The 26,716-nt window shown below is 53.7% G+C and overlaps 16 protein-coding genes across 16 annotated transcripts; 8 read left to right on the forward strand and 8 right to left on the reverse strand.

The window, feature by feature from the left end:
* Positions 1-18: 18 nt before the first annotated feature.
* MGL_0951 (uncharacterized protein) lies at positions 19-708 on the forward strand (the record flags this gene model as incomplete). Its single annotated transcript, XM_001731631.1, has 1 exon — positions 19-708. One exon carries the CDS (start codon positions 19-21, stop codon positions 706-708), a length of 690 nt encoding a protein of 229 aa, XP_001731683.1.
* Positions 709-1,451: 743 nt separating this feature from the next.
* On the forward strand, positions 1,452-1,904 carry MGL_0952 (uncharacterized protein; the record flags this gene model as incomplete). Its single annotated transcript, XM_001731632.1, has 1 exon — positions 1,452-1,904. One exon carries the CDS (start codon positions 1,452-1,454, stop codon positions 1,902-1,904), a length of 453 nt encoding a protein of 150 aa, XP_001731684.1.
* Positions 1,905-1,966: 62 nt separating this feature from the next.
* On the reverse strand, positions 1,967-4,060 carry MGL_0953 (uncharacterized protein; the record flags this gene model as incomplete). The annotated part of the gene is made up of 1 exon (XM_001731633.1): positions 1,967-4,060. The coding sequence occupies one exon, from the start codon at positions 4,058-4,060 to the stop codon at positions 1,967-1,969; it is 2,094 nt and encodes a 697-aa protein (XP_001731685.1).
* Positions 4,061-5,703: 1,643 nt separating this feature from the next.
* Positions 5,704-7,230, forward strand: MGL_0954 (uncharacterized protein; the record flags this gene model as incomplete). Its single annotated transcript, XM_001731634.1, has 1 exon — positions 5,704-7,230. The coding sequence occupies one exon, from the start codon at positions 5,704-5,706 to the stop codon at positions 7,228-7,230; it is 1,527 nt and encodes a 508-aa protein (XP_001731686.1).
* Positions 7,231-7,413: 183 nt separating this feature from the next.
* Positions 7,414-8,274, reverse strand: MGL_0955 (uncharacterized protein; the record flags this gene model as incomplete). The annotated part of the gene is made up of 1 exon (XM_001731635.1): positions 7,414-8,274. One exon carries the CDS (start codon positions 8,272-8,274, stop codon positions 7,414-7,416), a length of 861 nt encoding a protein of 286 aa, XP_001731687.1.
* Positions 8,275-8,468: 194 nt separating this feature from the next.
* Positions 8,469-9,420, reverse strand: MGL_0956 (uncharacterized protein; the record flags this gene model as incomplete). The annotated part of the gene is made up of 4 exons (XM_001731636.1): positions 8,469-8,646; positions 8,686-9,124; positions 9,214-9,254; positions 9,320-9,420. 4 exons carry the CDS (start codon positions 9,418-9,420, stop codon positions 8,469-8,471), a joined length of 759 nt encoding a protein of 252 aa, XP_001731688.1.
* A 331-nt stretch (positions 9,421-9,751) lies between these two features.
* On the forward strand, positions 9,752-10,909 carry MGL_0957 (uncharacterized protein; the record flags this gene model as incomplete). The annotated part of the gene is made up of 1 exon (XM_001731637.1): positions 9,752-10,909. One exon carries the CDS (start codon positions 9,752-9,754, stop codon positions 10,907-10,909), a length of 1,158 nt encoding a protein of 385 aa, XP_001731689.1.
* Positions 10,910-11,325: 416 nt separating this feature from the next.
* Positions 11,326-13,137, forward strand: MGL_0958 (uncharacterized protein; the record flags this gene model as incomplete). The annotated part of the gene is made up of 1 exon (XM_001731638.1): positions 11,326-13,137. One exon carries the CDS (start codon positions 11,326-11,328, stop codon positions 13,135-13,137), a length of 1,812 nt encoding a protein of 603 aa, XP_001731690.1.
* Positions 13,138-13,415: 278 nt separating this feature from the next.
* On the reverse strand, positions 13,416-14,921 carry MGL_0959 (uncharacterized protein; the record flags this gene model as incomplete). Its single annotated transcript, XM_001731639.1, has 1 exon — positions 13,416-14,921. The coding sequence occupies one exon, from the start codon at positions 14,919-14,921 to the stop codon at positions 13,416-13,418; it is 1,506 nt and encodes a 501-aa protein (XP_001731691.1).
* A 624-nt stretch (positions 14,922-15,545) lies between these two features.
* Positions 15,546-18,939, forward strand: MGL_0960 (uncharacterized protein; the record flags this gene model as incomplete). The annotated part of the gene is made up of 2 exons (XM_001731640.1): positions 15,546-18,183; positions 18,269-18,939. The coding sequence occupies 2 exons, from the start codon at positions 15,546-15,548 to the stop codon at positions 18,937-18,939; spliced, it is 3,309 nt and encodes a 1,102-aa protein (XP_001731692.1).
* A 620-nt stretch (positions 18,940-19,559) lies between these two features.
* On the reverse strand, positions 19,560-20,570 carry MGL_0961 (uncharacterized protein; the record flags this gene model as incomplete). Its single annotated transcript, XM_001731641.1, has 1 exon — positions 19,560-20,570. One exon carries the CDS (start codon positions 20,568-20,570, stop codon positions 19,560-19,562), a length of 1,011 nt encoding a protein of 336 aa, XP_001731693.1.
* A 312-nt stretch (positions 20,571-20,882) lies between these two features.
* Positions 20,883-21,431, reverse strand: MGL_0962 (uncharacterized protein; the record flags this gene model as incomplete). The annotated part of the gene is made up of 1 exon (XM_001731642.1): positions 20,883-21,431. One exon carries the CDS (start codon positions 21,429-21,431, stop codon positions 20,883-20,885), a length of 549 nt encoding a protein of 182 aa, XP_001731694.1.
* Positions 21,432-22,435: 1,004 nt separating this feature from the next.
* On the reverse strand, positions 22,436-22,588 carry MGL_0963 (uncharacterized protein; the record flags this gene model as incomplete). The annotated part of the gene is made up of 1 exon (XM_001731643.1): positions 22,436-22,588. The coding sequence occupies one exon, from the start codon at positions 22,586-22,588 to the stop codon at positions 22,436-22,438; it is 153 nt and encodes a 50-aa protein (XP_001731695.1).
* Positions 22,589-22,963: 375 nt separating this feature from the next.
* On the forward strand, positions 22,964-24,205 carry MGL_0964 (uncharacterized protein; the record flags this gene model as incomplete). Its single annotated transcript, XM_001731644.1, has 3 exons — positions 22,964-23,165; positions 23,193-23,510; positions 23,547-24,205. 3 exons carry the CDS (start codon positions 22,964-22,966, stop codon positions 24,203-24,205), a joined length of 1,179 nt encoding a protein of 392 aa, XP_001731696.1.
* A 74-nt stretch (positions 24,206-24,279) lies between these two features.
* MGL_0965 (uncharacterized protein) lies at positions 24,280-25,335 on the reverse strand (the record flags this gene model as incomplete). The annotated part of the gene is made up of 1 exon (XM_001731645.1): positions 24,280-25,335. The coding sequence occupies one exon, from the start codon at positions 25,333-25,335 to the stop codon at positions 24,280-24,282; it is 1,056 nt and encodes a 351-aa protein (XP_001731697.1).
* Positions 25,336-25,812: 477 nt separating this feature from the next.
* MGL_0966 (uncharacterized protein) lies at positions 25,813-26,709 on the forward strand (the record flags this gene model as incomplete). The annotated part of the gene is made up of 1 exon (XM_001731646.1): positions 25,813-26,709. The coding sequence occupies one exon, from the start codon at positions 25,813-25,815 to the stop codon at positions 26,707-26,709; it is 897 nt and encodes a 298-aa protein (XP_001731698.1).
* Between the last annotated feature and the right edge of the window lie 7 nt (positions 26,710-26,716).

Below are 26,716 nucleotides of genomic sequence, written 5' to 3' on the forward strand. Positions count from 1 at the left end.
ACGTCCCCGCCCCAGACGATGAGTGCTGTTTATACACCAGCACTTGTACAGACAAAATCGGTGGCATCTGTGCCGCATACGCCGGTGCCGATTCAAGTGCATTTGTATGAACGGGTCAATGCCATCTGGCAGCGTGGTCGTCTCGACCACGTCATGGTCGTGGGCGAGGTCCGCGTCTCTGCAGGCCCCTTGTCCTCTTCTCTCACGTCTTTCACGTCTTCGACGTCGAAACCTGAGCCTGTGCGTATTCTGCTGCGTCTCTTGCATATAGAGGCCATGGCACAGACACGCCTCGGCTCCCTCTGTACGCGGACCAAGGAACCGGATCTCTTTGAGCTCCAGTTGTTGGAGTCAGCGGAAATTCGTGCACTGGACTACCAAGTCCATGTGCCTGAAAGTGAATACGATCGGTACCTGCCCCTCCTACTCCAGGTCCAGTGGCGCTGTGAGCCGACGCAGAGCTCTGCGCTGCTCATGCACCGAACGAATCCTGCGATGCCATGCGGCGACAGACTGGAAGATGTCTCGTTCCAGCTCACGCTCCCAGCCGACACACAGGTGACTGGCGGCGTTCGCAGCGAGCCTGTTGGTGAGTGGGGACCCCCGACCCCGGACCCTTTCCTTGGCGTTCCACCGCGATCGATGGCCCGGGGGGCCCGTCCGCTTTCCCCTTTGCTCGCAAGGTACGCCTCAGCCCGATCTCAGTGACATTGCGGCTGCCCGCTTCCACACCCAGTCCCATGGAGGTCCAAGTCGAGGCGTCTGGCACACCGCTTGTCCTGAGTCCTACGACGCGTATGACAGTGGCTGGCAGGTACTCTATTGAGCCGTAGCCTGCGCGTTGAATGCATCGACAAGGACCGCTAACGGCGCATCCAAGACACTTTCTCGAAGACGGCCTGTATGATTCGATGGCCCACAACATAACACACACACTCTCTTTCCATCTCCTTGGGGCTCTCTTGTGGTCTCGCAGAAACTGGCATGCACTTACCAAACTGCATGCCACTTGGTGTCCACCATAGCGTACGAATCTAGTGCTTTTCTGATCCCACTTCCGTCGTGGGTCATGTATGCCGCCTTGTCCACTCCCGCCTCAGGATCTACACTCATCGTCCTGCCAGATGGAGTGGAGAGGAGTCGTCTTGGTCTCGAAAAATAGTGGTGTGTGGAATTGTTCTTTGCTGCCATGGCGACCCTCCACACGATCCACAACCTACGCCCACCACACCGAGATTTGTCGTCTTGTAAACGACGACCACTGCTCGTGTCAGGATGGAGGACTTTGGCGAGTCTGGCAAGGACAGGCTTTTGCGCCGCATGCGAGAGGACCCATTGACTCCTATCGGTATGTGGACTTGTGCATAGTCATACTGACTCGATCAGGTGCCTTGTTGACGACCGGTGCATTGACATATGCGACAGTCCAATTGCGCCGTGGCAATCGCAACATGTTTCAGCGTGCACTGCGATACCGCGTCGCATTCCAAACCATCACAGTCGTCGCAGCAGCTGCAAGTCTCTTTTATCTGCGCAAGCCCAAGTCGCGTGTGCCTGAGGAGCCAGGCCCCGACGGCAAGCCACAACAGCTTATGCCATGGAACCCCGAGAAACAAGAACGTCGTGACATGGAGAATGAGGCTGAGTGGAGATCACGCTTTGCAGGTGCACAGACTCGCCATGAGCGCGAGAATGCGGCCATTGAGCGCATGGTCCAGGAGGCCATAGCTCGGCGTGAACAAGCAGCCAAGGAGCTTGCTGCTGCGAACGCAACCGCCTCACCCACATCGCCCGAGCCTACAGATACATCTCAGGCCACTGCTGCCGTTCCTGACAGCAAGGATCAGCAAAATCAATCCCTTCTTGCTCGTCTTGGTCAAGACAAACGTGCGTGGTCCTTTTAGTCTATGATAGCTTGTCATGAAGAAACTCCCTTTCTCTCTTTCTTCTGCGTATCTCATAGTCCTCACCTCGGCAAGAGTGGCAAGGGTGGTAAGGGCGGCTTCTGGGTATGGTCTATCATGTCTGGATCCACAGCGCGGCGCTTCCCTAGCGCCTTGGCGCTGGGTTGCACAGGTCCATCCATCGGAATATCGAGCACACTCTCTTGCGGACTCATTGGGGTATCAAGGATGTGTGGGTCAGCAGCTGTCTCTTTGGATCGTTGTTGATGTGGCGATACGGGACCACGAGGCTCGGGCGTTGCAGCAGTAGCAGCAGCAGTAGCGGCCGTGAGGAATTCGTCGCGCAGCGTCAATGCCTCGCCGACGTGTGAAATCGCACCGATCAACTCATCGACCAAAGACTCTTCCGCATCCTGCTGCCTGGCATCTCTGTCAGCATGTTCATGTGGAGCTCGCTCCGTTGCCCATGACAGATATGACTCCAGTCGCGCATATTGCGACTCGGCCTCTTCGCTGAACTCCTGCACCAGCGCTGCGTCTTTCTCTTCGCTCATGAGCGTATCCAGCAAAACATTCGCACTACTGTGGGCCATCACGCAACTTCGGCGAACATCGTCCATGATCGAATTGTCCGAAGCAGATCTGGGCTCCTGTGACTGAACCCAAAGAGATGATGCATTCTGTCGAACTGAATCGGTCGAGACCCCGTGGGATGTCGCACTGGGCGACCGCCTCCCGGCTGTACGCCATGCGTCGGGGGTCATGTGCGGCAGATGTGTCGGCAAAGATGTGGGTGTGATGTGATCTGACGGCGCGGCCATCGTATCCCCTGGATCCGACATGCCACGTGCCCGAGTTGTCGTTGCCACCGTCGGCGCCGTTTTCGTTAGAGTTGCTGCAGCTACAGCTGCATCTCCTGTCGCAGACACAGGAGTACCTCTCCCCTTGGTCACAGGCAAATGCCCAGGCGCCGATCTGGGCGCCAGCAGCGCGCCCGGCATCAACGCAATGGGCATGTCTACATGTGGACGTGCCTGTTCCGTCCGGGGTATCGCAGGCAAGTGTGGCCTCCCACTCGTTGTCATATGTGGCGTGTCAGTCATGTCATCATTCGATAACGACAAGTCATCATCTTCAATAGCAAAAAGTGGCCCACTCAGTGGGATACCCTCTTCAGCACTTGCTCCTGGGCGCACCCGAGCCCAGAGACGAGCAATCCGCAGTAACCGCTCATTATGCTTGGACCGGTGTGCTAGCGCGCCAAGCACGAGGAGAATGTCATTCCTTAAAGGTGCAAACGTAAGTGGATTCTCAAGGATCGCTTCAACGTCCTGTAAGAACCGAGAATGCACGGCTTGCGTACTAAACGGACCACTACCCAGCATCGCCCAGAATCCCCACGCACGGATCGCTCGGCACTGTGCTCGAAGTTTGTGGGAATGGAGAATCCGGCGAATCGCATCCATAGCCGCTTTGCTTTGTGCTTCACCTGAATGAACATGCTCGCCCAGCTCATGCACAATGTTCCAATCCAACGATGTAGGATCCGCTAGACAAAATTCCGTCACAGAATGCGCAACCACATCGGGATCCATCGTTGCGCGGGCAATATGTGTTGATACTCCGTACCGTGCCGCCACCGGACGCTCTCCTAGCACTCGGTGCACACTCTCAGTATGTGGATGGCTCGGACACATCGTCGGTGTCGAATTGTCGTGCAACGCGGCGTCTAGTGCGGAATCTGTCTCAAACAAGTCATCGTGCTCGTTATGCCGATGAAATGGCCGCCGAAACAAATGAAACTTGGGTTTTGTCCTGCGTTTGTCTGGCGAGCTTGACCCAGACGATCTTGGCTGATCCATCTCCCGTGTCACTGACATATGTGAAGTGCTGATACGCGGCTCTTTTGGTGGCGGACGCGTGCAATCTGGGTATGTTTCTTGCTCATACACCTCCCCGTAAGAGGGATACGAAGGCAGCATTTCGGGTGTCGGAATGGTCATTGATTGCGTCGCTCCCGCTACTTCAGATGGCGGCCGACGTTGCTCCGAGTAAGACTGGTCGTGATGTGGATGACATTCCTGATCGACACGTCTCGCCGACGCATCCGACGCCACAGCCGCAGAGCGAGACGCATTTGCTGACGTCGGATTCATACATTGCGCCAGAGGTTCGTTCTCGTCATGATGCCAAGGCTGTAGGCTTTTGGGCCGGCCCCACAACCGGCGCATCGCGCGTGCGTTGTTGTCTGTCTATGTGGGAAAATAATCTTGGAAATAAAAAACAACTCTTTGTGACAGGATGTCTCCAATTCACCTACACATAAACACGCGCGAACGCGAACGCGAACACGAACACGCACACGCACACGAACACGTACGCGCTATGCACGAGGACAAGCTCCACACATTGACGCCCGACCGCGGGTGCTTACCGGAAGAGCCGGGGGGAGGGGATCTATTCACGCATACATACATATGTGATTACATCAGGTCGTGTCACAGATAGAGTGGGCTCGTCCCTTGGTAAGCAAGCCGATGCCAAGCCATGCGACGACAAAGGGGGGAGGGAAAAAAATCGACGCACCCCACGCATGCGACACAGCACCAAGCTGAGTCATCTCGATCGGGAGAGAGGAGCACATCATCCCGATGGCAGGCATGAAGCATCATGATCACGTGAGAGAGTTCATTCCAAGCGAGGAAAACAAGTCCGAATCGACGGAAGATCAGGAAACTCAATCGGAGGTATATGTCCGTAAGAGCGGGCAGATCCACCGGATCTGTCAAATGACCTCGTCAAATGAGGGCATGTCTAGAACCGGTGCGCGTCTATTTACGCGCCTCATCTGCATGTTTTATTACCTTGCATGTGCCACCGGAGCCACCCCGTTTTCCTTTTTCATTTTGGGACTAGACGGGTCAAGTTCCGCATATATCGATCCACACTGTTGGGGACGATGCATATTTTCCCGATAGGCAATTTGACGCACAAGATTAGCCAATCAAATCCACACATGACACACATCTGCACACGACACAGACGGTCAAGCTGCGCGCTTTTGGAAATTGTGGCTACCTAAATTGATATGCAGAGCGACATTATGTACGTGGGTCGCGACAGTTCCGGCAGATGCGCCACGAGCTTGGTAGGTAGTTACAGAGAGCAAATTCACCGTTTTTCTTCAATCTTGTCCGCATCCATCGAATTCATTTCCTTTTTCTTTCACATTCACTGTCGACTCTCTCCTGGTGCACGAAATATCTTGGCCCTAGGCCATACTTCTTTAACAACACCCATCAGATCCTTGATTTCTTCATCCCCCAACTCTATCTTCTCCTGGAGTCGACGGTGTTGCTCGTCATGGCGACTGTCTCCACTCAACAGCAACACCGAAATCTCATCGGGTCTAGGATCGCCGATGGACGCCTGCAGTTGACCTCTTTGCTAGGCCTGGGGGCGTACGGTGTCGTGTACTTGGCTCGCAGCACGGTCATGCATCCAATGACCAGGTGCGGCAGGCCCCTGCTATCGTCCGTTCATGCTCCAGCCGCTCTCGTCGCAAATGGCCATGCTGCCAGCTCTCCGAACTTGAGCACCCCCTACTTTGCGGTCAAATGCCTCAATAAGCAAGGTCTTGACCAGCGGCAGCGGGCATTCCAGCGCCGCGAGATTTTCCTACACACGATGATGTCGAGTCACCCGAACGTTGTGACACTTCATCGCGTGATTGATCATCCCTGGGACCAAAACGTGTTCGGTAATCTCGATTTCTGGTCCAGATGGCGACTTGTTCAGCATGATTACTGAGAAGCGGCGGTATCTGCTTCCGCCCGAGCCATACGTGGCCGACCCGAATTTCGCAGACGGCCGGCCTCTTCCCGAGTCATCTGCATACGCATGTGCCAGGTTCGAAATGGATGCATTGATCAAAAGCGTATTTGATCAGATCCTCGATGCGGTCGAGCAATGCCACAGCCTCGGTATCTATCATCGAGATCTCAAGCCAGAAAACATTCTCTGTGCAGATGGCGGCACGCGTGTCATGCTGGCTGACTTTGGCCTCGCGACAGGCGATCGTATGAGCTCTGACTTTGGATGTGGCAGCTCTTTCTACATGAGCCCCGAGTGCCAAGGCAGCATCACAAATCGTATGTCTCAGTACAGCACAGCTGCGAATGATGTGTGGTCACTCGGTGTCATCCTCATCAACCTGATCTGCGGGCGAAATCCTTGGAAGCAAGCGACGCCCACGGATGAGACTTTCCGCGAATACCTGCGAGATCCCGACTTCTTGGGCAAAATCCTCCCGATCTCGAACGAGGTTCATGCCATTCTCAAGTGCGTCTTTGCTCTGCGTCCCGAATCACGCTGCAGCGTGCGCGACTTGCGTCGTTGGATTCGCGCTGTGCCCCGCTTGCAAGCATCCAACTGGGAAATGTGGCAGCGACACCATTATGATACCCTTGCGCTGCAGCCAAGAAGTGTCGATGGGCCGCCCTGTGGATCCCAAGATTCAACTCTTATGGGGACATCGCCGACGCTCTTCGATCCAGATGTACCACAGTTTTCGACACTCTCGCTCCGATCCCCCGTCGTGAGTAGCCTTGTGTCTCCGACGGCTCTCGAGCCCAGCAAAGTAAAGCAGGCACCCGTCAATGCGACTGCACTGCGCACACCATTTTCACTTCCCAAAGAAGACACCGATTCTTCCGCGCTGGCATGTCAAGTCCCGCCCATCGTGTCAGTGTCGCCACAGATCACGTCGTCGCCTGCATCTCCAGGCGTCGCTCGTGGTACGACGATTCCGGACACGGGAGCTGGACCGCACGTATCTTCGTACCGCAGCACACCCAAAGATTTTCGCATCACAAGTCGTCAGCCGTTGTTGACACTACCTAAAGCGGAGGAGCCGCTGTCTTTTGCGTTTGAGCCTGACCCGGAGGAACGTTCCACCCCCCCGTCGTCGGTGTCGCAAGCCGACAAGTTGATGGAACAAATGTCCTCTGTACTGTCGACAACCACAGCCACAACCACAACAACAACAACTGCTACTGCTACTACTACTACTACTACTACCACTACTACAACGACTAGTACTACCGATCCAACCCAGCGACGACGTCCTCCGTCACCTCGTTTTCAGTTCGATCAGAAGGAGCACGCTCGCTCGAATACACGTGCCTCTTCGCATTTGCCGCATGCGCCGAATCAGCAGGCTCATGCGTGGCGATCTAGCGCAGGGTTCCCGTCATCTGGCCTTTCAAGCTATATATGTGCGCGGCAATTTACGCCAGAAATCCAATGGCGCGCCCTTGCCATTTAAGTGCTCTTACCAGCCAATGCGTTTTCATGCTGATGCCTCGGTCGTGAGCTTTTTATGCATCAACTACCGGCCGGCTACCTCGCATTTGTTCGGTCTACCATGTTGGGGCATCGGGCATGTCATGTCTACCGCGCCCGTTGTGTATTTTTACCTTCGTATACTTATGTCTGTACTATTACATCTTTACATGGTTGTACTGTAGATTCGATTCGCCTGCATGTAGGAAGAAAATATCACATACAAATACCGGAACCACACCAGCTGTGTCCTATGCCGACGCATAGCCGCTAAGCTCGTCACATACATACGCAGCGGTGCCAAAAACACATAGTCCGACCGTGACCAGCGTTGGGCCACACCGCTGAATGGACCAAGGAATTTCGTGCGCCACGTCAGTGAATACAATGACCATAGAGCAGGTGGCTTATGATCTCCCTGCTTCCTTGCGCGCATGTCTTCAACATACATACGCGCGCCCTCATAAGTGGCTCTGTGATTCGGATGCAGTGAGACGCCTCCTTCGTCGAAGGTCAGAATCGCCTCCACGTCTGTACGGGTCATGTTGTGGTGGTTGTTAGACAACAGCTGTCCTGGCAGTGTGATCCGAAGATGCGTTTCTATGACGTCCTGGATATGCCTTGGATTCCACTCTTCTTGCATGCCATCCTGCAGTGCATGATCATTTATACATGTGACACGCTCCCTCGGCACTCCCAGCACGCCATAACTCGCGGTGAGTTCCTGCTCACGTATAGCGCCTAGACCTTCGGCATTGCCTCTTGATAGACACAGTGCTGAGATCGTCACATTCAGCTTCAGCAGACTTTGGATCGTCGGACCGAAAAACATGCATTCATCGTCTGGATGTGCCGTCAGCACCAACACATGCCGAGGCCACGCGCGATCGGCACTTGCATCGCGCCACGCACTCCCTTGTACATAGGACCCTGCGAGTAGCCATTGCACGAGCATGCAAACACACCATGCATACAGGCTGACGCGCAGAAGCCTACATGTGCGTTGTGGCAGGCGTCGCAAACGCATCCTAATTCTCTAGATGCAATCTGCGCAGTTTGACACCTGCGTCTAGTATCCTGTTCCTCGCTGGACAGGGACCAACCGTTGGTTATGTCGCGTCGACTCCATGTCGATTCGTGTGGAGGAAATCTCCCATTAACATGTTGGTTCGTTCCTGCCCAAGCCATCCTATTCTACACCCATCTGTTCAATGGCCTTTCCTACAAAGCGCGTTGACGCGTTTGATAACGCGCCGCATAAGGCGCGTGCGACGAAGACGGTCCGTCCTCGTGGCTCGAAATTGCCGGCGCTGCAGCGCTGGGAGCCCTACGTGCTTCCTGGACAGGTTTTTCCTTCCTCTTCTCAGCGGCCTCGCGGTATATATTGGCTGTGAAGGGACTGGTGGCATTAGCGATTGAGTCTACGATGTCAACATACCTTTCAAAGCACAAAGCCACCCTGTAAGTGACCCATACAAGGACACTCAGCAAGAGGCCAGAGGGACGTGCATACCACAGGGCCACTCCCACAAAGTTCAGTGTACTGCCAACATACATCGGATCATTGAGCACACTGAAAGGGAATCCAGTGACCATGTGGTCCATAAGTATGCCGAAGTAGTCGCCCAGGTACGTGCCCGTGATACCAAGCATCCACATAGAGGACAGGACAAACACTGTGCCGGAGGCAATCAAGACGACTGCGAGCACACGCACAGCTGGATGCATGAGCATCGTATGGACAGGCTGCTCTTCTAAAGCTCTTTGGTACAAATGATCGCGGAGTATACCCAGAGTGAAAATCGTGAATGCGAGCAAGTAGCATCCCAAGTACCTACGCCCACCCAGTAGGCGGGTTATACTCTTGTTGCGGTATTCTATTCATGTGAGCATCAGAAACACACACACACACACATGAAAGCGCGGAAATTATCATGTGATTTTGCTTGTACGCGAATATACATACCATTCTGAGCAACGATATTCCAAAATGTGGGGTTGAACAGACTGACGTTAGATGTCTTTCACGACAAGGAGCAACTCTTTCCCCCCATAGTCAAGCACATACGTACATAGACACTACAGCAATCCAAAAAGATGACTTGGAAAAGTCTACCCATCCTTTCTGCACACCCACAGGCGGTGTGAACCAAGTCGATACAAACTCGCTCATCAGTGTTTGTGAGACTCTGACAAGCAGCCGCTTTGAAGCCGTGGCCGGGGTATTTCGCGTCCGAGTGTGGAGAGTGAACGCAGCACTACCCACCGTGATCGGTCCCCTCTACCCTTTTCCCACTGCGCCTGCTTCACCCATCTTGCTTACGTCATGCATACGTGTACACACTCACACACCCACGCACCCACACACAAAAAGCGCTAGCAGCAGCGCTTGCGCGTTGCCGTCGCCATTGAGTGGGAGAAGGTTGGCGTACGACACATTCACGTTTTATCTTTTCTCCCCCCACTTGCCAAACTCGTTCACGTTCACTACAACGCCATATCCCATGGGCAAGGACGACTATGTGGCAACGGTCCTCGCAAGGACAGATGTGCCCAATGAGCTGCGGCCCTACTATGAAAAGTTCGGCGAACTCCGAGACAAGCGACTCTGGTACCAGCTGACGCTGCAGATAGAAGAGTTTCTTCGACACCCAGCGTCACAGCAGCGGCCGCTACATATCGACCTGTACGAACACTTTATTCGTTCCTTTGCACAGCATGTCAACCCACTGCGTCTTGCTAGTTTTGGCGTGATTGTGTCGCGCCAGTACGAAGACGCTTCTGAGGCCATGGCTTTCCTTCAAAAACTTGCCGGTGAAAGTGATCATCCCGACACACAAGATGCGCATGTGCTTCTCACCATGGAGGCTGCTCACTTCCAGCTTCTTTTGAACGATCTGAATGGCACGAAAAGCGCCATGGACAGATGTGCCAAGCTGCTCGATACATTCGAATCCGTCGAGCCCGTGGTCCATGCCTCCTACTACCGCGTGTGTGGCAATTACCATAAGGCCAAGGCGGAATACGCCGACTACTATCGTAACTACCTGCTATTCCTTGCGTGCATCCATGTCGACGCCGACATGTCGAAAGGCGAGCAGGTACAGTGCGCGCACGATTTGAGCATTTCGGCGTTGTTAGGCGACACCATCTACAACTTTGGCGAGCTGCTCCTGCACCCGATTCTCACGACGCTCCAAGGATCCGATTTCGCTTGGATCTCTGATCTGCTGTATGCTTTTAACGCCGGTGATATGGGCCGCTTTGAAGCGCTGCTCCCACGCCTGCCCAGTGAGCCCATCCTGTATGCTCATGTGCCATTCCTGCGCCAAAAAATCTGCCTCATGGCGCTGATCGAAAGCATTTTCCACCGGCCCACGTACGACCGCACGCTTTCGTTCAAAACGATCGCGTCTGAGACTCGCATACCCGTGGATGAGGTGGAGCACCTCGTGATGAAAGCTTTGTGCCTTGGTCTGATTCGCGGCTCCATTGACCAAGTGGATCAGCTCGTGCATATTACCTGGGTCCAGCCGCGCGTCCTCGATACCGCTCAGACTGAGGCACTTCTTCGTCGTCTTTCAGACTGGAGCGATCATGTCGAGCAAGTCGCCGAGTTTGTACAGAAGCAGTCGCCTGAGCTCTTTGTCCATGCCCACTAGGTTTATAGACGAACACCCTCCTCATGCTTCACAGTGCCTGTTCCTGCCGTTTCTGCTGTTCCTACTAGGTTGTGTGGCAATGCAAATTCCAGGATGTCGTCAGCACCGTCAGTGTCAGAGCCTTCCCAGTCTTTGTAGTGGAGTATGTGTGCATGTGTGCGTCGAATCAGCGGAATTCATCGGACCTAGGGCTGTCACTCCCACTTGGACCCACTTGGCCTTTCCGCCCGATTTTGCACACGTTTCGTGTCTTGAGCTCATCCGCCAAGCCACGCGACGCCCCTGTTGTTCCTGTCAGAGTTTGCTTCGTTGTGATGCCAGCTTCATCTTCCCACCACGTCTGCGATGAGAGGCAGCTGCCACGCGACGGTATCGCTCATCGATACCGACATCCACCACCCTCTTTCGCTAGCGCGATGTCACTCTCGGCTCTAGACGCATTGATTGACCCAGTCACACTCAGCCCACGCTCCTCATCGGCGCATATGCAAAATTGGGCCGGTGTGTATGCATCAGACAAGGCATCTACGCATGACGGTGCATTTTCTCACATTGAGCGTCGTGTATTCTCTCCCAACACGATCGAGCAAGTCGTTGCGATCGTCGAGCGCGCGCGCAGAGCATCCATGCCAGTTCGTGCCGTCGGTCGGCGCCATTCACCCTCTGATTTGCCTTTCTCTCTTGGCTGGACCATCCGTACAGATGAATTGTATGGAATTGTACATATCGACAAGGAGGCTGGTGAGGCGTGTGCGCTTGGGGGCACGTACATCAAGACACTCTCAGCTGCACTCGCATCGCATGATCCTCCCATGTGCCTGCCCAACCTCGGCTCTATCAGCGAGCAGACAATTGCCGGACTCATTTCCACTGCTTCGCATGGCTCCGGAATTCACTTCCCTGTTCTCTCCGCTCATGTTGTGGCCCTGGACGTGGTGTGCCCTCTGTCCTCTGGCACAGAAGTCCTGCGATGCAGTCGGACAGAGCGGCCGGACCTGTTCAATGCCTCGCTCTGTGGCCTCGGCGCGACGGGTGTCATTGTCTCTGTGACACTGAACGTGGTCCCGGCCTTCCGCCTGTTGCAAGTCACAGAAGAAGTGCCAACGGAGGCGCTCCTTGGCGATGCGGTAGCGGCCAACTCGATGCCGTCACTGTCTACACTGCCTCCAGACATGTTATCAATGCAATCATATGACTCGTTCATCGAGCACCCCGCGTGGCTCGGCATCATGCTGGCACATGGTGTACCTCTACCACCACCACGTGCTCATGACTTGGCACCAGCGTCGCGTAGTCCGGAGTGCGTGCATCCATTTGAACCGTCCGCATCGGCTCCATCTTCACCTTCGCTTGTTCCATGGAACGTCGCTACTGTCCAGGCGCACATTGACCAGCTGGTCGAATCTGCCCAGCATGTGCGTTTCTTATGGTCGCCACATGCGAACATGATCACGATTGACCGGGCTAATCGTACAGATGCACCTGCTGACGAGCCGACCTCCTCCATCTTCTCTCTCAGGCATGTGTCGCCTGCACCGTTGATCAAGGCCATGCTCTTTGCCTCGCGCTTCCATAAGTCTCTTCCATCATTGGCAGCGCGTATGACGCACTATCTCACACACCCATCGCCTCCTACACATGCACGCGACCCCGCAGCGACACCTGGTGGTCTTCACCCAGTACGCACAGATACAGCCATTTCCGTACGTGTGGACGACGCGCCGCGTATCTTCAACTTTGACTGCCTCTGCGAGCAGTACACCACAGAATATGCCATCCCCTACGAGTACACGGGTGCAGCGCTCGTGGCCCTTCGTGCTTGGCTGAACTTGGAACACGCCCAAGCAAATGGCGAGCGCTTGCATTTCCCCGTGGAAGTACGGTTCGTCGATGCAGATGGAATTTGGATGAGCCCATGCTATGGCCGGCGCTCCTGCTACATTGGCATTGTGCAGTACCGTCCGTACGGATGGCCTGTCCGCTACCGACGTTTGTTCCGTCGCTTTGAGTCATTGATGCGGCAGTTTAATGGTCGCCCGCATTGGGCCAAAACCCATACTTTATACCGACATGAGCTGCTGCTACACTATCCACATTTGAGCGACTGGTTAGCCACTACAGCCAAATTCGACCCCCAGCATCTGCTGGTGAACCCGTATGTTGCCCGGCATATCTTTGACGAGCACGCTGCTGGACGCCAAGGCGTCTTTCGTAAGAGCAAAATGTGACCTAGCTTATTAGGTCGAGCTCCTCCTCTTCCTTCTTCCCGCCACCCCCCTCCTCCTACCTCCTCAAAATTAAAATCGACAAAGTCTAGGCAAGAGGCAGATAGACCTAGTTGGTGCTCCGTCCCAGTCCAGTCGTTGGCCGTGCCTCGGCCGCAGAACCTCTTCCTACACACAACACGACATCGACGGACACCAAATTTCGAGGCTCGAAATACAACGCACTCGCTCTCTTTCATGCTAAAGTCACTTCTATCTAGTATTCATAATGCGTCATTCAGCTACAGTTCATCATGTTTGGCACTGCCGCTGTCCTTAGAGATAGCAACCTTGGCATGGTGCTTGCCGTTCGTGCTAATGAACTCAACAAGCGACTCCAGCGTACGGTCACCATCATACACAATGAACTCACGCGAGTTCTTGCCCGCTGGCTTCAGCACAATGGTTGGGAAGCCAGCCAGGTCGATATCCGCATCCGGTGGGATATCATTCTCGGTGCCGTCAAGCTTGGCCACACGCACCTGCTTCGATGCCTGAGCATCCGCAGCATATAGCTCAGCGAGCTTCTCGTACGTGGGTGCGAGCTTCTTGCAGTGACCACACCATGGAGCAAACAACTCGAGCAAGACGTCGCGGCTGTCATCGAAGACCCACTTGTCAAATTCGTCTGCGACAACATCAATCACAGGCGAAGTCTGCTTGGGCACAGGCGCACTCTTCAGGCTGGGCGACAGTTTGCCGCTAGCAAACTTCGAAACAAACGAGCGCACCGAGCTAGCCACGTCCTTGCCGAGGTCGTTCAGCGGGAACTTGGCGCCAGTCTTCAAGTCCTGAATTGCGAACGCCGGCCACGAGTCACCCTTCAAGTTCAGCGCCTTGCCATGCGAGCTGAACTTGGTAGCATCAATCCACACCATGTTGACCTTACCACGGAACTCACGAGCAACCTTTGTGAGCTTCTTGACATCGTCATCGAGCTTCGGCGACGCCGGGTCCACAAAGTAGTAAGCAAGCGGCGTGCCAGTCACAGCGTAGTTCAAAAAGTTCTCGGCGCTGATCTCATCCATCAATGGGAGCGACTCAACCACCACAAACGACTTGATCTCGTCCGTTGAGAGCGACTTGCCCTTACCCTGGTACTTCGCTCGGGGATCATCGAACTTGCGGAACGCCACGAGGGCTGGGAACTTGACGCCCTGCGCCTTGGCTAGGTCCTTGCTACTCGACACACCCAACACGTACATGTCGCGGTGGTCCTCAGCGAACTGACGCAGTTCATCCCGAGTCGTCTTGTCGCTTTCTTCCGCGAACGCCACGACGACGAACGAGTCCTTCGATGTAAAGTCCTCCAGATTTATTTCAGTAACGTCAGAAACAGCTGGCAGGCTCTGTTTCACCATGTAGTTCACGATACCCTCCGACTTCCGAGGACCCGTGTACGGCGAAGCGGAACCGTTGCGGAACACCTTGAGAGTAGGGAAGCTTGAGATGCCCTGCTCCGAGCAGAGAGCCTCCTCTTGCGTGCAGTCGACCTTTGCGAGCTTGATCTTCTCCGACTCAAGCTCCTTCGCAGCCACTTCGTACTGTGGCGCAAGGGCCTGGCAGTGACCACACCACGGCGCGAAGAACTCTACGAGCGACAGTGGCTCGTCGTTGACAAACTTGCCGAACGAGTCCTGCGTCAGAGACACCACCTTTGAGTCAGCTGCTTCTTCCGCCTGTACTCCAAGCATAGCGACGGACGCAACAGCTGTCACCAATGCACTCCATGCACTGATGCCACGCATCCTTCTTTGATTCCTTGGTTGAGGAGTGAGTGTGTGCGGGTAAAAAAAATATAACTCTACATGACCTCACACGGGCCTAAACCGACTCGTCACCCCCGACCCCGCCACGACCCACGCATGCACACACACTACTTTACGACACTGACGTGTTCAACTTGCTACGTGGAAGCGCTCCGTGCGTCAATGCACGTGATAACCACGTGAAATGCATGCACCTCCCTTTCTCCTAGTCCACCCCCTTGGCCCCCCTTTTCTCCATGTGCGCATAGCCTCCGTCGTCCAAGACCAAGTCCCATAGGGCCTTGGCTAAATCTCCACCGCTTAGCCCACAGTTCTCGAATCATTTGTGTAGCCCGTGTCTCGAGGCAGCCTCAGTCCCCCTTCCCCCTGACGTGAACCCTAGAGTGGAGTGCATAAACGACCAAACGAAAGACAGCTGTGCAAAGCGCAAGATAGGCTGGCCTGTCGACACTGACTCTGTGTCCAATAAGACGTCAAGCTCCTTTGGACCAACGCCGTGGACATACACAAATTTTTCTTTCTTGCCCACTGGAATAGCCTCAGGGTGTGTGGTGAAACGCTCGTATCGCGACCAAGAACTCCTAGGGCAAGCAGCATACTTTGATGTACGGCGTAGCAGACGCATTCTTCGCGGGTGGGTCTGGTACATCGCCGTCGTCATCACTTCATGCTCTTCAACAGCTCATAAGACCCAAAACGACACAGCCACCGCAGTCGGGGCTGTTCCAGAGTTGTTTGCAGCTCGGCGAGCGGCTCGCGCGTGTGCCTGGTTTTGAGCGGGACTTTCCTCTTCGAAGCAAGAGCAAGCGTCGCGACTCGTCTTCGTCGACAGGCTCGTCCTCAGAGCCGCATGACCCAGTCTCGCAGTTGTGGCAATACTTTCGACAAGGCAAACCGCTGTGTGTTCTGTTCAATGTGTACGCCACATACGCACACATTGCGCCGATTTCGTATCGAGTCGAGTCCAAGCTTAGCAATGCAAATGCATGCAAGGCCCTGGTGATGCGGTTCATTCTCGCACTGAAAGAACGTCTTGGATGGGACCCCGAAGACACGTTTACTGTCTCGCAGCTGTATCTAAGCGACACGAATGGGTTTGTGCGCGTCGTCCGCACGCTCGATCGGTTCCTTTTACTTTTGGAAGACTGCGGTCTGTTGCACCCGACGACGCCTGTGCCATCCGAAGAGTTGCCGCCGCAGCCGCCGGTCGCGTGTCCGCGCGACCAACGCGAGCTCGTGGGCATGGAATTACTCGAGTCGGAGCGGAAGTACGTTCACGACCTCGAGATCCTGCAATCGTATGCATCCGCGATATCACAGTACGACATCGTGTCGCAAGATACCATTTACCACATTTTTGGCAACTTGGACCAGCTTGTCGATGCACAGCGGCGTTTTCTAATTTGTCTGGAGCAGAATGCTCAGAAGCCGCTTGAAAGCCAGCAGCTCGGCTACATATTCCAGTCACTCGAAGACGACTTCTCCGTGTATGATCTTTTTTGTGCCAACTATGCGAATGCGCTCCAGTATATCAATGACGAGCGCGCAGCGCTTTCTCAGCTTTCCCAAATCCCTGCAGCTCAGTCGCGCTATCTGGAGCCTTCATACGAGCTCCCAACCTTTTTGATCAAGCCCGTTCAGCGCATCTGTAAATATCCTTTGTTGCTCGAGCAGCTTTTAAAACACACGCCCGAAGGTGCGCCGGGCCACGCCGACGTTGTGGAAGCGCTTGCGACCATCCGCCGCATCACCGACAAAGTGAACGAGACGCAACGCTCACAGGAAAATGAGCAGGTCGTCAAGAACCTGGAAGCCCGAGTCGAGGACTGGAAAGGGCATTCACTTCGTACATTTGGGTCGCTGCTCCTCTCTGACACGTTTGTTGTGTCGAAGGGCGACTCGGAGCGCGAGTTCGGCGTCTATCTTTTTGAGCATATCTTATTGTGCTGCAAAGACACAAGCACCTCGGCCCCATACCAGTTATCCCTAACACCTGGCCGTTCACGCTCTAAAAGTGGCTCTCGACTTCGTCAGCGTGGTGGCAGTATGTCGGAATCATCGGCCTCGCGTCGCGAGCAGCAAAAGCCAGGTCCTCTCCAGTTGAAAGGCCGCATCTTTTTGAGCAATATTGTCGCAATCCAAGTTCTTGGTCGCCGCGCTTCGTCATCATCTTTGTCAGCTATGCCGACAGAGTCAATCGGCCCCTACACGCTCCAGGTCTGGTGGCATGGCGAGCTCGAGCTTGAGTCGTTCTGTCTCAGGTGCAAAAACGAAGAGCAGCTACGTATGTGGTATTCGACCATGCAAAAGCTCCTGGGCGAGTTGCGAGCACGTCGCCAGGCGTCTGCTTCGCAGGCGTCAACACCCGTCACGACTCAGGCGCCTTCTCTACCCGGCTCGCGTCCTGGCAGCGGTCACAGCAAAGGCCCAGCCTCAGCTGCGTTCATGCAAGTCAGCACGCCTGTTGTGTCATACGCACAAGACACGATGCCGATGCGGCTCAGGCGTAGTAACACGGCCGAGTGCAATGACGCCTTGCTCGGTCGCTCAGCGCGCACCAGTTCAAACCCGTCGCTCAAAACCTCCTTCAACACACCTAGCGTCTCGGATTGTGACAGTCCACGCGATACCCCCTGCGATGATGCCGCTCCGTTTGGATTGCCGCATGGGCTCTTGGCTTCCCCTGTTGTACCTGGTAGGCCGCCGCCACCGCCAGCACACAACCTCGTTGGCAGCGGCGCCAGCGGGACCAATCATCCGTGCTCTAGCACGGCGCCTGGAGCTGGTGTCGGAGCGGGCCCAGGTCTTAGCATAGGCCCAGGGATCGGCAGCGGCCTGGCGTCTGCCTCTTCGCCGGCGATGTACCCGCCTCGTATGCCTTGGCGCCAACGATCGCTGGGCAACATTCACCAACATCCCTTCATGACGTCTTCTTCAACAACGCCAATCCCCACACCTGGAGCGGCACCCTCATCGGCCAGCACCGCCGCTCCTGCTCCTGCTCATGCCTCTGCTACTGCCACACCACCAGCAGTTCCTGTCAAGACGCCCAACCGTGTGCCCATCCCTGTGCGTTCCTCCTCGGTCAGCGGGAACATGCCGCCCTTGCGAGCGAGTGCTGAATTCCTCGAAAAGGAGATGGAAGCGATGAAACTATCCAAAGCACTCAAGCCACTCCGAGGCTTTGCTGCCGCACGGGGCGGTCCGTCACCCATGCGACTGGACAGTACCATCATGCAACGTACTTCGTCCGACAGTGCGGCAATACGCAGTTTCATGTCGCCCCACTCTGGGTGCAACACCTACAACGATGCCGATGCCTTCAGCCCCTTTGTCTGTGGGACAGACGGTCCCACCCAACAGCGACTGGGCCTTGACGTACGGTCACGTGTCACCAACGACTGAGTGGAATCCATACTTCCCTATGATGACGTCTGGCGCAACGCATGCACCGCCACCCTCAGCAACACTGCCGGCATCAGCAGTAGCACCAGGGCCCATGGGCGCCGCAGGCACGTCTGCAACATCTGCAGCGTCCATCGCAGCGCCTAGCGGCATTGCTACGAAGCGGCAAGATTCTTTCAGCACGACCGGTTCGCGAGTTTCAGCGGACGCATCGCAAGCCAATACACCCAGCGTATCTCATTCGCCGATGACTCGACAAAACAGTAGCTCGGGTGCATCTGGCACTGGCAGCAGCAGCGTGTGGATGCGCTCCGCTCCGCATTCGCCTCCCATCACGATGCAGGTACGCGTGTGTGTGCGATACGGACCGGAGCGTGTTGAGCTGCAAGTGCCCAACACTGTGAGCTTTAGCAACTTGCACGCGCTTGTGCATAGCAGTGTTCGCGTTGCACCAGAGGCACACACGCGTATGTACCATATAGACGAGGATGGCGACCGGGTCATGCTCCTGGATGATGATGACCTTGCGACGGCGATGGAGCACGTTCGACGCGTGCAGAGTGAGCCGCACCTGGTCGTTGTCCTCGAGTAACTTCTTTCTGTAGACTTAGTGACCACGGACCCTTTAGCACGTATGTTGACGCTCAAACTGCACTTTCCTAACCATGGGTCTCGACGACCACACCTTCTACTAACTTCTAAGGTGTGACACGGAAACAGCTCTATGGAGAAATCCTAATCTGTCGGCATCCATAGCTTCCTGCTATCCCACGAATGGTCGGGAATTGATGCTATGCCGATCCCAAGAATATTCACGCCTGCATGACGGCAGGATACACTCTCATCCAAGTCTGCGCGACTACTCGCTCCCTCTCACGGCTCCCTCTCACGGCTCCCACACGTGGTTGCTTGCCTGCCCAACCCACTCGTGCCGACACTCTAATCGCCCCACACAATACTATAGAACCCACAATACATTACGAAGACTGGGTTCACGAGCTACAAAACCCCACACAGGCCAAGGCTCGTTAAGCTCAGTGTGGACATGGCTACAATCGTGCGGAGCCGCTACATTGGATAAGGAAATCAGAAAACAAGAAACAAAACATATTCAGAGAAGACATAGCGTCAGTATACAGCCGCACGACCTTCACGCACGCTCACAAAAGCCATTTATGCTTTGCTTACACAGCGTGTGCTGGGAAACTACACCTACGCCGAACCGTCCTTCTTGGCCATGAATGTGATCAGGTCAAGGCAGCGGCGCGAGTAGCCCCACTCGTTGTCGTACCACGAAACGAGCTTGACAAAGTTCGGGCTAAGCGCAATACCGGCCTTGGCATCGAAGATAGAGCTGTGGTTGTCGCCCACAAAGTCCTGCGACACAACCTCATCCTCTGTGTAGCCAAGAATGCCCTTGAGCTCGTTCTCCGAGGCACGCTTGATCTCGGCCTTAATCTCGTCGTACGAGGCCGACTTTTCAATGCGCACCGTCAGGTCCACGACCGAAACGTCAATTGTTGGCACACGGAACGCCATACCAGTCAGCTTGCCGTTCAGGCTCGGGATCACCTTGCCGACAGCCTTAGCAGCGCCTGTGCTCGACGGGATGATGTTAGCGCCGGCAGCACGACCACCGCGCCAGTCCTTGGACGATGGACCATCAACGGTCTTTTGCGTAGCCGTCGTGGCGTGCACGGTGGACATAAGACCCTCGACAATGCCGAACTTGTCGTGAATCACCTTAGCAAGTGGGGCCAAGCAGTTGGTCGTGCAGCTAGCGTTCGACACAATGTTCTCAGATGGGTTGTACGAGTCTAGGTTGCAGCCGCACACGTACATAGGCGCATCCTCCGATGGAGCTGAGACCACGACCTTGCGGGCACCGCCCTTCAAGTGGGCCGACGCCTTCTCGATCGACTTGAACACACCAGTCGAGTCGACCACGTAGAGGGCACCGCTCTCAGACCATGGGATGTTGCTTGGGTCCTTCTCAGCATACACGTGGATCGAACGGCCATTCACCACGAGCTTGCCGTCACGGGCGCTCACCTCACCATCGAAGCGGCCGTGCGTCGAGTCATACTTGAGCATGTACACCATGTAGTCGAGGTCAATGAAGGGGTCGTTCACTGCCACCACATCCGTGTCAGGGTGGTTAAGCGAGTTGCGGAAGACAATACGGCCAATACGACCAAATCCGTTGATACCCACGTTCACCATTATGTCTGTCAATCAACAAGTGGTTGTTGGTTGTGAGCTTGATTCTGGGCCCCCGGTCCCCCCTTATTTATCTTGGCCCGTTACCCTTGCCACGCGCACGGGCAGAGTTTGCCGATAGAGAACACATGTTTGACGAATCAGAATTCACATCTCATCGGGTCATCTCGAGAACGTTCGATGTTATGTCCACAACCCGTTACCCCCTCATCTTCCCACACGCACAAGCGGGCACATCGGCCAGTAGTCCTACCCCTTTGCCACCCCCGCCGCAGGGACCACGTTGCAATGCCCACTACACATGCTGATGTAATACTATGGAACCGATGGGCCTTTGATCGCCTCCGCTAGTTGCTCCGTTCGACCTCGCACAGCAGAATCCAACTCATCTCGCAGCACGCGCGCTGCATCCACACATACATGCACCATCGCCGCAAAGCGGTCCATGTGCATGCGCGTATCAAGCTGGATTAGTGGAACAGTGCCTGTGCGTGGAAGAATCGCCACCGTCACAAAGGGCAAGTCTGATTGTTCCGTCAGGTTTAGATCCAGCATGGCCGTGGAGCCGTGCAGACCACATGTCATCGCTGTCACATAGTCGCTCATAGGGATGCCAGCATCCATCAATGCGAGCGTGCATGCATTGATCATCGCAGGTAAAACACCCCCGTCTTGCTGTTCCACGTAAAGTACAATATCCACCTGCGATCGTGGGTACAGATGTGTATGAATGACAGGTTCCAATGTCGAGCGCACCGCATTGGCCCATTCCACTAGCTGTCTGTCGCTGGTAAGTTTATCGTACACAATCAACGCCAGACTGCACCACGTACCGATCACCACGTGCACGATATCGTCGCTCATTCCCTCCCCATGGCGCAATGGCGATTTCAACATGAACATTCGCACGGTCCTGCCGCACCGTCGGTACACGCCCCACTCGCGATGACTCCCGTGGACCATATATACATGCAAGCACGCTGGTAAGTCCTTGCTTTACCTGCGCTGACCCATCTGGACGCACAGCTGCCGCTGTTGATGACACTACGAGCGATGTTGTGGCAGCTGTGTGTGGCGACATGACCAACTCCATCGAGCGGAATTCGAGCGGCTTCCGACCATCCATGCGGTATCCTCCTGCACTCAGCAGTTCTATTCGCGACTTGTTCGTTAGCGCATCCCCATTCGAGAATTCAACTACGCACCATGACGTGCACCCAACTCCCTCACACAATAGCGAGCTGGCCCTTGTAGCACCTGATTTGTGCGAGGCTTGCAGGGTGTGCGATTTGCTTATTTTTTTCCTTCTCCCTTCATCTCAGCTGACTCAGCCGTGAGGCGCATCAATTTCTCCCCTCTTCATGTTCTCTCAACCTTCCTTTTCCCTCACTTTAACCATCTATCATTGTAGAGGCAATGTAAAATTTCCCCACACTCGACTGCTTCGCGGCTTTAACATCAGTGTCAGAAAAATAAGTATAATTTAACGGCACTATCGAAGCTCTCTCTTCCTGTCTCTCTTGCGTTTGCAAGATGACGGCACATGGATGCTGAGGGTCAAAATGATTTGCCAAAATGGACCATAATTAGGCAGGCCTTTCTGTGCACTGGATGTATGTTTCAGTGCACTTCCCGGCAACTGTCATACATCTGGCCATATATTCGCACGAGATAGGAATTCTGTTAGCAAGTAATCGAGTCCTCATAACGTGGTTGTTTCAAGCGCTTGAATTGATAACTAAAAGTCTAAATTGTCTAGCTAGAGTTTAAGATTTGGTGCGGATCATGGATTGTTCGCAGTGCTCTCAAGAGGACCCAGAATCCGCGCTGGATGCGATTTGAAAACGGCCGTTGAAGAGTTTGAGGGTTTAAGCAATTGTGCAAGTAGTACCCCAGACGGGGGGTCCCATAGGGTACTCATTGGTGGCGGGCTCATCAGGGTGCTCATTGGCATAGTTGACGTTCGAGTTCATTTCAACAGATTCCTTGATGTCAATAGCCGGGTTGAAAGTCGGGTTCATTGCTGCTAGAATTGTACTGTTTTGGTGCTAGAATGACAATTCAATTTAAGCCTCATTTTATATCTTGAGATTATGCTATTGTTGCTACGCTGCTGCACAGTTTGTTTCTTTCGAAGAACAATGCGACATTTGTTCACAATGACTAGCGCAAAAAGAATCTTGTTTTCCAACACTAAAGTGGAGGAACAAAGATCATTTTTGTTGATGCATACGAATCAAAGATCCTTTGTTCTGCACGCACAATGAGGTAAAGCTTTCACATTAACTTCCCTATAGGCAAGGACAATCCTGATTACGGAAAAAGTCATTTTGTCTAGCCTTCTAAGCTTTATCTATATTTAATTCTCTGGGACATACAGATGCCACCAATTTGCCATGCCGGATGTGACTCTCCCAATTTTTGCCCTAGTCTCCGTCATTCTTGCGCTTCTTCCAGTTCCTTCACATTGGAGGGCAAGAAATATATCGATTCTAGCACTTGTTTTCTGGCTTAATGTGGGAAACTTGAACAATTTTATCAATCGCTTGGTATGGAATGATAATGCCATTAACAAGGCTCCAGTGTGGTGTGATATATGTAAGTTGCTTTGAAGTAACACTAAAGCCGTGAAACTTATGAGCATGGTTACGATGGGAGTTCCTTGTGCAGCTTTACGGATTTCTCGAAGATTGTGCGAAATCGCCTCCCTTCGTTGCATTCCTGAGAGCAAAGACCAAAAAAAGAAAGCCTTACAATGCGATGCTCTTTGGGTCACCTTTTTACCAATATTTTACGCTGCTCTGACCATTATAAGTCAGGGACATCGCTTTAATATCGTTGAAGGCCAAGGTTGTCAGCCAGCTATCTATTTCTCGCCGATAACAATTGTTATTGATTATGGCATGCCTCTAATTGCAAGCTTTATTTCAATTATTTATTCGAGTACGTTATCTTATCCATGGCGCTCACACCTCCCAGTCATGGCTTTATTTTATTTCTTCGCCCACAAGAAAAATTTCGAGTCCATCTTATCCCAAAGTGGCAGTGGTTTAAGCACCAAAAAGTTTCTAAAAATGATCTCTTTTACTTTGATTGACCTGATACTAAATTTTCCAACTTTGTTGGCAGATTTTAGTCTTGAGCTCACGTATTCAAAGATTCTTCCATTTGTTTCTTGGAGTGTTGTGCACAGTCGTTTTGGTGACGTCTGGATTTATACTTCTGATTTATTCGACAGTCCAGGCGGCAAGCGCTTTCTCTTACTGTCACTTTTTTCTGCATGGACACTATGTGCGACTGCCATCATATTTTTCTTGCTATTCGGATTTAGTCTTGACGCTCGATCAGATTATGATAAAGCACATGCTAGACTAAAGTCATTGTTCAGAAATCGCGCCAGTGGGAACACAGGTTCGAAGTACGTTGGCACTTTGACATCTGACAATTTAAGTATTGAAAATGTACTTAATCAAGAATCTGTGGCATCGAACGATCTAGAGTCACAACACGAAAAAGTTTCAGACAATGGCAGTGCGCATTCATGGACTGAATTTGAAACAGTACATTCTCATGCGAGTTATGACAAACATTGTCAGAATCAAGATATTTCAGAAGAAAAAAATCTGCGCATTCAATAAAATCAAAAGTGATTTTTTACATCCTTAAAACAAGAGCAACGGGCAATCCCGCAGTGTTGTAGAACTTGAGTCGATTAAGTGTGCGGATTTTTAGAGTCCATCATACTCATTTCAATTGCACGAGCAATTGCTTCTTCTTCGGTCATTTCTTCATCCTGGTCTCCTTCATTCGGGCCTGCAACGACAGCGCGTTGTTGATTCGACTCGCCTGAGTCCATTTGCACATCCTCTTGTGGCTCTGGGGCAGAATCCTGTTGAGACAAAGCGATGGCCTGTTTAAGGAGTTCGTCCTCGTTCTCAGCCTGATGTGACATATCCGTATCTGTACCAGATGTGCCTGAAAGGGGAGGGGCATCGACGGGAACCAAGGAGCCGGTAGCACCTTCGGCTGGATGCTTGGTTTCAGGAGCAGAAGGCGGATTTTCCCCGTCTGGCTGACTTTCTTGAGCTGCACGCTGACGAGCCTGCTCTTCCTCGAGCGATAGACGTAGCGCCATAACAAGCTCTGGATCGGCATTTGGATCCACACCGAATTGAAAATCGTTGCCACTGCTGCCGCCGCCACCAGCCGTGCCGGATGGACCAGCCTCACTGTCGCTTCCTTGTAAGACAATAGGGGAGGAGAGCAGGGTATCTGAAAGAGGACCGGCACCTGTCGGTACAGTAAGTAGATGGCTGTTCTCATTGCTGTTCACAGTATCGACCAACTTGGACAACTTAGTCTCGTTTTCTTCAAATTCGCCAAAGTTGACAATGTCCACGGCCACATTGTTTTTTTTGAGTTTCTTCGCGAGTTGTAAGAGCGACTCTTCAGAGTCTGATACAGGTGATCCAACGAATGCAATGACGCGCTGGCGTTGGTTCTTGTTCTGTCGATGCTTGAGGGCGAGCTGAGCTACGTTGATGCCTGTGCACAGAGAGATTGCGCCTGCAAGCTTACTGGCATGCAGACCAGCAAACACTTTGCCGATATCTTGCGTTAGGGTCGCGAGCACTTCGGGACTCTTTCCCGCCATCGTAACGACGCCGACCATGTTTTCAGGGTGTGAGTTTGTCTTCGCATCAAAAAGGACATTGACGGCATCGGCCTGCGCATCCCAGCGAGTTGGCACGTAATCGCCGTTCCTCATCCACTCTGAGTTGTCAAGTACAATCATAGTCGCTTCAAGCGGCATGGTCGGCAACTAGTCACTCTTCTATCGAGCAATGAGGTGAGTCTTTTGGGGGGTGTCCGTGCCGCACACAATGCAAGGGTTTCTGTCGATCTTGCAACACAAACGTCCACCCACAAAGATCGATCGCTTACGCGTCGCCACTTGTTTCGGGCGGCGGCGCTGCTGCTTGCCCCTCCCCCTTCCCTCCCCCCCAGTGCGACTAATTCAAGACCCCCACCTCCCTTGGCCCTGACGTGTTCGGCTGTATCACGTGACTCACCTTGGCTGGTACGTCCGTCGGCCGCCGAGTGTCTCGAGTGAAATCGCCGCTCACAGACGCGTGGCTTTCAACACACGACGGAGTTTGGAGAGGGTGTGGACGCAGCAGCTCCATCGGCAGCAGCATTAGCACCATGTCGGGGCGAATCCGCGATGTTTGGTCCGACAACTTTGATGAGGAGATGGCACAGTCTACGAAAAGCGATCGAGACGTACCCATATGTGGCCATGGATACTGAGTTTCCAGGAATAGTGGCGCGGCCCATCGGTCAGTTCCGCGGGTCTACAGACTATCACTATCAGACATTGCGATGCAACGTTGACTTGCTCAAGATGATTCAGCTCGGCATCACTGTATGTGACGAGGACGGGAATTTGCCACCTGATACGTGTACGTGGCAGTTTAATTTGCACTTTGATGCGAACGAAGACATGTGTGCACCGGACTCGCTCGAACTGCTCACAAAAGCGGGCATCGACTTTGATCGGCACCTCCAGTTTGGCATTGACCAGCAGTATTTGGGGGAGCTGTTGATCACCTCGGGGATGGTCTTACTAGAGGATGTGCGGTGGGTCTCGTTCCACTCCGGCTACGACTTCGGGTATTTGCTCAGGCTTGTGACGTGTCAGCCATTACCGTCAACAGAGTCTGAGTTTTTCGATCTTTTGCATGTTTGGTTTCCTTGCATCTATGATGTCAAGTTTCTTATGCGCAGTTGCAAGACTCTTAAGGGTGGTCTTCAGGATCTTGCTGACGACCTTCAGGTCAGCCGCATGGGACAGCAACACCAAGCTGGCAGTGATAGCTTGTTGACGGCGTCGTCATTCTTCCGACTCCGTGACCGGTTCTTCGATGGTGCTATTGATGATGCGAAGCATTTGGGTTGCCTTTATGGCTTTGCAAATGCCACAAGTGCCACATTCACACCATCAGGCACCATCGTATACCAGGCTTTGAATGTCACAACGCCAGTTATGCCGCATGCCCAAACGGCGGCTGTACAGGCATCGGCAATCTCAGGTGGAAGTACGCCGACTGTCACTTCATCACCGATGACAACCGTTCGCTAGGTTCAGG

Source organism: Malassezia globosa, assembly GCF_000181695.2.
Source record: "Malassezia globosa CBS 7966 chromosome Unknown mgl_sf_2.1, whole genome shotgun sequence".
NCBI classification, from domain to species: Eukaryota; Fungi; Basidiomycota; class Malasseziomycetes; order Malasseziales; family Malasseziaceae; genus Malassezia; species Malassezia globosa.